Genomic DNA, 9,153 nt, shown 5'->3' with positions numbered 1-9,153 from the left:
TAGTTATAGTTCTGGCTTGGCTACCTCCGGTCAGTCACATGATCCTCACCTTACAGCTGTAGTGTAAAGTACAATTACTCAAGTACTGTACATGAGTACAAATTTGAGGTACTTGTATTTCCATTTCATGCTACTTTACACTTCTACTTCACTACAATTCAAGGGGAAATATTTTACTCTTTACTCCACCACATTATTTTGACAGTTACTTGTAATTTAACAAAATGAGACTTTACATGCACAGATCAGCCACAACATTCTGACCTCTGACAGGTGAAGTGAATAACACTGATTATCTAGTTATCATGTCAGTGGGTAGGATATATTAGGCAGCAAATAAACATTTTGTCCTCAAGTTGATGTGTTAGAAGCAGAAAAATGGGCAGTGTGAGGATTTGTGCGACTTTGACAAGGGCCACATTGTGATGGCTAGACGAATGGGGAAGAACATCTCCAAAACTGCAGCTCTTCTGGGGTGTTCTCGGTCTGCAGTGGTCAGTACCTATCCAAAGTGCTCCAAGGGAGGAAAAGCAGTCAATCAGAGACAGGGTCATGGGCGACCAAGGCTCACTGATGCAATTGCTGTAACAGTTAATGCTGGTTCGGATAGAGAAGTGTGAGAACACCCAGTGCATCACGGCACCTAGGCACCCTGTTATGGCTGATCGGTGTATATAACACATGTAAACCTAATGTAAGCCCATAGTTGTATGTATGACGCACTAATATAAACCTCATTAAAGGTCCAGTGCGTAACATTTAGGAGGATCTACTGTCAGAATTGGAATATATGTTTTCATTAGTGTAAAATCATCTGAATAAAAGGACTGTTATGTTTTTGTTGGAATGAGCTATTATTATTTATCTACAGACGGATGGAATGAGTTCAGACTTATAGCTGTAACTGAGTATTTTTACAGGGTAGTAGTACTTTTAAAGTGAAGGAGTGCTTCTGACTTCACCATCTTTGTTGTAGTTTGACCATTATTTAAAGTACCGCTCAGTACCGTAGGGGCCAACAACCTATGGAAAGTTAAAGATTTGAACTTTAAACTAATGAATCATTTCAAGGTAAAAAAGGGACAGAATCTGACCATCAGGGTATCCATACAGATTGTCCACAAAGTTGGAGATGGTGTAGTCGAACGAGGCTGCTGATATTCCGTCTTCTCCTTCACTGTCATCCACAAATTTCAGGCCTTCTCCCTGGTTGACACCGAGCAATATGTCGTAGTTCAGGAACTCGCCCTGGTGTCACGACAAACAAACAAACGCATATTTCGCATATCATATCATGATGGCACAGAGCTCGACAGCAATGCTGGGCAGCCTCCACACACCAAATGTAAGCAAATGATCAAACAGAAACAGTGCAATAATGAATCAGCTCTGACCTGCTGCATCAGGATCTCGGGATCATCGGGCACCACGTCCCCGTCTACCACAGGTCCGAAAGCGATGTGGTAGCGTGCGGGCTGGATGTCTTGGTCCACTAGCTCCCGGAAACTCTTCCTCCTCAGGCAGTCCACCACCTCTGCCATGTCCCCCAGAGTGCAGCCAACTTTCCTCGCCAGGATCTTGGTGTACATCACAGGTCGGTAGTTGACAGCCCAGCTGGAGATGGCCGAGCCACTCTGAGCAATGGCCCTCTGGAACAGGCCTACACAGAGCGGGACCATATACGGCAGATATAACTTCAATAGAAAACACACAATCACTTATTCTCTCTCAGTTCAGCACTGTTTTTTTTTCTCCTTCTGACACACTTTTGCTAGCAGCTGATGGGGCCTTCAAGGCCTTACAGTGTGAGCGCTTTCAATAATGCATATGTTGGAGGAGGAGTAGTTGTAGAGTATAACATACGAAGCAAGATGGAGTAGATATTCTGCTGCTTTTCGTAGCTGGAGAAAATCTTTATGACCATTAGTAGCAAAATGAAGTGCTTCCATTACATACAACGAGAGACAGCAGCAAGAAAAATGATGACAACTCTGTGCACAGCAGTGGGCTTGATGGCCGTGTTGGATAAAGCGAGAAAGACAGAAAGAGAGAAAGAAGACTGCTCGCACTGTTGCACCGCTGCACTGTTATGTAAAGTGGCTTGCTGTCCCTCTGTTTTATCTGCAGATTCTGTCATTAATAATTAAGCCCCCCCATATTCTGCATGTGCCCCACCCCCGCTCCTCTCCCTGTGAAATCAATTAAGAAGCCTCTCAGCTGCAGCTCCAGCTTTACTCCTCATCTCATCTCCCCTCTGCACACACACACACAGTACCTTTAAAAATGGTTCACCCTCCAACTTTCTCTGCACATTGTGGTGTCACAGCCTTATTCAAAATGGAGTAGAAGAGGGTTTTTTCCACAAACACATGCATAACAACCACCATTGATATTGTGGATGTTGAACTTGACTGTTAACATGAGTCAAAATTTACCATAATGTTGACCACAATAATCATCACATTAGCAAAGAAAAAGAGCTAAACCTACCCAAATGAATGTGTCATATAAAATATGTTTTAAACAGACAACCATACAAGTCTGTGAGACTGAAGGCTAAACCAGGACACCCAGAGTATAATTTGAACACTAGTCTTTTCGTGTGAGTATTTCTCTTTGGACAGGATGCAATTCAGCCACCACTAGCTGGCAACCTGACAACAACTAACAACTTGGCCACTACTACCCAATTATTGAAATGCTTTTCCATGTCCTCCTGAATGTTTTCCAACTCTTGATAGACAAAAAGATGTGTGTTTTTCCATGCTCAGAATTCAGAGAATCTGATCTGAAAGTACAGATAAAATTATTTTATCTGTACTGTATGAAGAATAAAATTATTTTATCTGTCCAACCTTCGTTTGTCAGCATGGAGGTTAACAGTTCAGTACTAAGATAATCTGCATTCTTGGTAAAATATAAAGTGCCATTCACCTTCTGAGCTCTACCAACCAAGATCAGAGGATTAGTGATCAAACATCTGGTGGGTATTTTAGAGATCTGCCATTGAAAAAAAAAAAAGGAAGGAAAGTAGAGTACAGTCCTTAATACTACAGCAGTTCCAGAGGTGGTGACTTGAGGACGGGACAAGGATGCCGCAAGATTTATTTGCATTTTCTTAGTGGACATTTTCACGTTAATTTTTACACAAATTTTACATGAACTGCATTTTTAGATTATCTTTTAAATGTATCAAAATAGGAATAAACATCTAAATTGTTACGTTCAGTGTTAGTTAAAGTTCAATATTTATGTGTACAGCATCTTGTACTACTGATTTCCTGTTATTTAATCAGGAACCATGGGGGTGGGGGTGCCATGGGAAAAAAAATACTATTGAGGGATGCCATGGCTTAAAACAGTTTGGAAACCAGTGGACTGTACACTCCTTGCTTTTGTATTTCTGTAGGAAAATAAAGGAAGAAATCAAATTTTGTAACAATGGCACTTGCTTGCAACATTAGTGAAACATCATGTGAACGGAAGACTTTGTAATTTAGCTCTTAGACAACTGGAAGATTACTGACCAAAATAGGCACTTTAAACTGCCCAATTATTTTAAAGTAGAAAAGGACCACAAGACCAAAGTCTGTTTGGTTCAGTCCTCAGTGAAACACGTCATTAATGTGCCTACTCAGTATCATTAAAGTAACGGTCTTCTAACCATGTAAAAATATCAAATTCACAAATGAAACTCAATATGATACTGTAAATATGCAATAATAAATATGGGAAGTGTTCATGATGATTTGAATACATATTGTATCTACTCCTAATGCCTTGTCCAAACAGGATTATTTTTATCGGAGAAGGACAATTTTGTCAGTGCAGTTCAGTGATCTTAGTCCCTTGTGGAATGACGTTATTTAGGATTATTACAGGGCTTGTGTTCCAAGGTGAGTGATGGTTTTATGGCAAATAACCTACTGTTTTCATCCATCTGTCGACTCTAGCACTGCCCAGATTGACAATCTGCTTTTCTTTAAAATTACTGAATCTTTGCAGAAAAAATATATACTGAATTGTTCCAAATAGTGCGTGAATCATTTCTGAATATTGCAATAATATTGCCATACATTTTATCTGATTAAAGCTGTTCATTGAAATTACTAACATGCTCTTTAAAGAAACACACAACCCACACTGTCCTCAAATGTTAATCCCCTTTGAGCTGGGTATATGACTACAAATGTGACAACGACAGTGAAAGAACTTTACCCTCGGAGTGGTGGGAGAGGATGAGAAGGTTCACACAGGCGGCACCAGCTCCCGAGCCAAAGATGGTGATTCTCTCTGGGTCTCCTCCAAAGTGGCCAATGTTTTCATTGAGCCAGCGCAGGGCCTGGATCTGGTCCAACAAGCCATAGTTCCCCTTAGCAGACTGGTCCCCTGTGCTCAGAAACCCTGCAGGGTAAATTAGAACAAACACAGAGAGGAAAAGAGAAAGAAAAGTACAGATTATGTGCGGAAAGAGGAGCAGGGCAGAAATTCAGGGGCACAGTATAACATAAGCGTTTATTTCCTTTTTTAAAGGAACAAATATCCCACATAAACAGAAGATGGCATCCTGTCATTGTCAGGAACCTCTCAGCCTCCAACTCATTGCAAGTTTGAGGAGATTTCACACAGAAAGCTTGCCAAATTACTCATTTTTAATACCCACGCTGGAAATACAACACAGTTAAGAGAACTTGTCAGCAGAGAGAGGAGGAGAGCAACAGAAGGCATGTTTCACCTACTTCCAGGACACACATTTACACAGTAGGTGCACTCCCACAACAAGATAAAATAAACTGAACAAAATGTCACACACGCACACAGAATCCTTTGTTCTTATGATAGTGGATTAGTACATTACTTGAGTTTCAAGCAACACCAGGCTATTTCAACCTGCAAAAAGTGGAAGCTTTTCAAATTTTTGACAGTTTGGATGTCTTCAATACCCAGAAAACATCTAAAATGATTTTAGTAAACTGCCCACTCCTTAGATTAGTGGCTGCAGGGGTGGAGGACGTGATCATCATCAAGGTGGCCTATTCATTGCTTAATTCAGTCATATTAACGGTGCTCCTTAGTAGTACTTTTTTTTTGTGTCACTTCCTTGCATGAACAGAATGTCCCAGCAGTGCCCGTGCCCATACCTAATTTCTCAAACTTCTTATGGCTGGCATATTCTTCTATAGCATTAAATGTGTTTCACCTTTTTACTTTACTTTTACTTTTTAGTAGTCTGCGTTGTGAGTGGCGGAGTCTGCCATTCCAGCGTTGGATTTGAATGCTGTTCAAATGGGCATCCCAGGCATTTAGAAGAGGAAACATATTTGCTTTGGTATAAGTATACCTACGGTGTTTGCTTGTCTTCTTCTGTTGTATTTCTGATAGTGTAGCAGCTCGTAGTGAGTTTCGATAAACATGCAATTTTTAATGGAATTCTTGGACATTCTCAGTGTTAACCAATAACTACTGGTCTGGCTAAACCAGTCAGAAGTGAAATTGATATGGCAAACTTATTAGCAAACTGCTGCATATTTACACATCCAGCAACATTATCATTCATATGGTGTTTGGTTTCTGAACACATGAATGAAAGTTTTAGCTTTGTTTTTGGTCTCCACCATCTTGACTCTGATGAGAGCGATAAGACTGAACCATAAGAAGTTGCAGGCCCGAAAACGTGTCACCTAAATCAGCATATTGGTTTATTAATAAATGTTTACTTTTGTAGGGATATGTACAGTATAACCTAGTATACACAAGGTCCCAGGGTCATTGTCAGTGTGTTCGCATTAACTGTGTTGGTTATGATGTGTCTCTCACACATTTGGTAAATACTGTAAAGTGATTCTAGTTCAGTAAGTTTCCTTGTGTAGGAATTGAAAAAGACATATAACTGATGGAATTAAGCAGCTGATTCTAAAGGGCACGTTGAGAGGATGGGACAGCCATAAAGTACAGTATAGGGAGTACACAGAGACAGATGGTAAAAGAGGACAGTCAGCACGTTCTCAAGTGTGTTGAACAGCAAATTAAGTTTTATTGTTGATGATAATAATGTAAGTGATGATGGTAACAGCGGTGATGATGATGATGATGATGATAACCTGCCAAATTGACCTCTCTACAACAATTAGTGTGACACACACATGTCTCATTAGACACTGTTCACTGTACTTACACTACAGTTAACAGCACTTTGGGCCTGGAGTGTTTTTGATGGCTTCACCTGACTTAATTATGATTCATATTACAGAGTGTCATCCATATTCTTTGCTACTGTTTTTCCAATGTGGTTATTTGCTGTAGTTTTGGACAATGCTTATAAAAAAGTCAATCAGAAATATGAGAATGAAATGCAGTGGTTGCTCATATTTTTGTATTTATTTTCATTTTGTATAGGTTTTTAGAGTAAAGTGCCTTATTAAGATAATTTTGGATAGGTTCAACCCTGGTCAACAGCTTTGCCTAAGTAGATTTTGTAAAATATTTTAGCCCATAATCATTTCTCAAACTTAATGAACAAGAATATTACATGCAAAACACATTCAGGATTAAAAAAAAGACACTTGCTGGCTGCAAAAATCAAGTAGTAGAAGAGGAAAGAAAATTACATTGAACATTATTGCCTTGTGATTTGGTACTGAACCAGCATCCTGCAGCATGGACAGTATTTATGCTGGGTATGTTTGCATGAACAAAAATAATTAAAACTTAAGTAGATTAAGGTAAACTTCTACCAGAATGTCAATGAGTCTGTGCCTTTATCTGGATGTCCACCTAGGGATGAAAACCTCGTACAAAATGTTTTCATGTTGGTCCACAGACGCAGTGACCTGGATGTTGGACTTAAAAAGCACAAACATAGACGCTAAAGGCAGCTATGTTTTTCTTTTATTCTTTAATATCTTAGAATCACAACTAAATTATCTTTTTATCTTGAAAGAACAAATTAATGCTTTAGTTAGTCTGATAGTTGCACAACATGCAAACACAAACAGTGATCCAGTCTTGAGAAAACAATAATCTTTCTTGTTACCTAATGATAATGAGATAATGATCATGAGAAACCACTGCTTGATTAAATAGTGATCTAGAGAGATAATAGGATTACTGAATTTATAAGAAACCACAGCTGCTCTCAACTTCCATAGTGCAGCCTGTGTGTAAGATGGATTATTAAAAACATAGAAATCTTGTTATATGAAATCATATCAATGTTGCAGCAGAAATATTACCTTGAAAGGATTACTTTCAGTAACGAACATATAGTTTGCATGTTACTGTGTAATTGCATTATCCTTAGATCATCCCAGCAATTGACTGGATCTTAGCCTGATGTGACTCTGACCTGGTAACGTATCAGCACTGACCTGTGCCGCTTATCAAAACCATAGGCATGTGGAAGTGTCTGCTCCGTGGCTGCCCGGCCGAATGCTGAGCTGCCTTCCACAGTTGCCTGGCAACTGTCCAGAGCTTCAGACAAAATGATATGGACAGACACTCACAAAAGCACTTGCATACACACATTTGAGGACTTCCATATTCAAGTACACAAACAGCTGCATGCATGCGCACATGAGCACAAAAAGTGTATCTAGCATGCTAGCCTGAGCTAGCGCCTCCTGTCGCTCTCTTTGCAAGGGCAACATGAAGAGAAGAAATTCGGTTTATCTTCCACCATTGAAGATAAGTCAAACAAGTTCCCTCTTCTCCTTTCTTTCTCTTTCAGTAAGTTTTCTTTCTGATCCCTCATGTGGAGTTGCCATCTGCTGAGTTGGGCTTCCTACTGACTTTAGCGCTGAGAGCAGCAGTTTATGAGGCTGAACTCATGCATATTCAACACTTGCTTTAGGTAACGGCCAAGGAACTGTGAGGAAGAGTCATTAACCTCTAAGTAAAGATACAGGCTGAAGACAGTAAAATGAGTGGATGACAGAAAACTGAGGAGTAGTGAGCAAGTGATGGAGGGAAATTTGAAACAGAAATATTTACAATATATTCTAGCATGCAATAGTGGCCTTTAAAAAGTTCCTCAAGAACATCTGATAGTAACTGCTGCTTCTGCTCATGTATTCCCTGTCATTGTTAGAAATGTCTTTCAAAAATCTTTATGAAATCATGAAAGCATAATGCATGCTACCACTGAATGCAGAAAATGGTGGGAGCACTTAGTGTTTCTCCACAATGATAAGATGAGTCATGGTAAAAGCCATTATCCCTTATTGATATAGAATTGCATCTGCAATAGGAAGATGTATTAATGTAGAGATCAGACTTGTATCAGAAGATATTTTTGAGAGGAACAATATACAAAAAAGAGGCAGCGGCTACACATCCATAGGATGTTTTCAATATTTAGTGCAGTCCTATTTTGAACAGCTTTATTCTGCACATCTGTTGTCGACCACCTCTCTAAAAGCCTGCACCATTCACAAATTCACAGTCCAGAACTGAAGTGTGGTCAGTCATCTGACTGTTGAGACGGGAACATGCATCTGCAGAGTCATTTTTAGGACTGAACAGAATGACTGCAGTTGGTCACTGAACATATTTCTGTGAACAGAGAATAAAGAAGAAGAAGAGAGGAAGGGGGATGGGGTGTGGGGGGGTGTGGGAGTCAGAAAGGAAAAAGGGATAAAAAAAAAAAATCCAGACATAAGACAGGTATTAAACCGAATATTGCCCAAAGCTACTGTCAGATCCTAAATGACAAAGAGGTGAAAGGAATATATTGAAGGACATATTATATAATTTCACTGTGACGTCACACAGGGGATGATGAGAGATGTCAAAAATCAGAGGGAAGATATTGCCTTTATATACACGCAGAGAAGGTGACTGAGGAGAAGAAACAAAGCCATGTTTCTGTATATATGAGTCACTAAATTAATCAAGCAAACGTAAAGGCAGTATTTCAAAAAGGGTACAAAAAAAAGCCCCTTAGCAGATGGTGATTATCTCCTGCACACTCAAGACTAAAGAATCTGTTTTGATGATTGGAATAAAGTGGATTTTGATCATCCAGTACTGTGCGACAACCAAAAAATTATCTACTGTGTATGAATGTAACCGTGGATGAATATGACCATTCTCTGTACCATATGTAGCATCTACCGATAATTTAACATCTAATTTTAAAAGACTTTTGAAAGTACT

At 39.5% G+C, this 9,153-nt stretch overlaps 1 protein-coding gene across 1 annotated transcript in view; it reads right to left on the bottom strand.

The window, feature by feature from the left end:
* Positions 1–9,153, bottom strand: part of nlgn2b (neuroligin 2b) — a 68,039-nt gene that overhangs the window by 3,904 nt on the left and 54,982 nt on the right. Inside the window, exons 5-7 of the mRNA XM_035667218.1 lie at positions 4,219–4,404; positions 1,395–1,660; positions 1,095–1,248 (exon numbers count right to left, since the gene is read on the bottom strand). Coding sequence (XP_035523111.1) covers positions 1,095–1,248; positions 1,395–1,660; positions 4,219–4,404 — 606 coding nt within the window. The remainder of the gene's footprint in view (positions 1–1,094; positions 1,249–1,394; positions 1,661–4,218; positions 4,405–9,153) is intronic.

Source organism: Morone saxatilis, unplaced genomic scaffold (assembly GCF_004916995.1).
Source record: "Morone saxatilis isolate NCDOM2014 unplaced genomic scaffold, NCSU_SB_2.0 Contig20, whole genome shotgun sequence".
NCBI lineage: Eukaryota > Metazoa > Chordata > Actinopteri > Moronidae > Morone > Morone saxatilis.
Note: the sequence above shows the minus strand (reverse complement) of the source record. Positions and strands in the feature narration are given on the sequence as shown.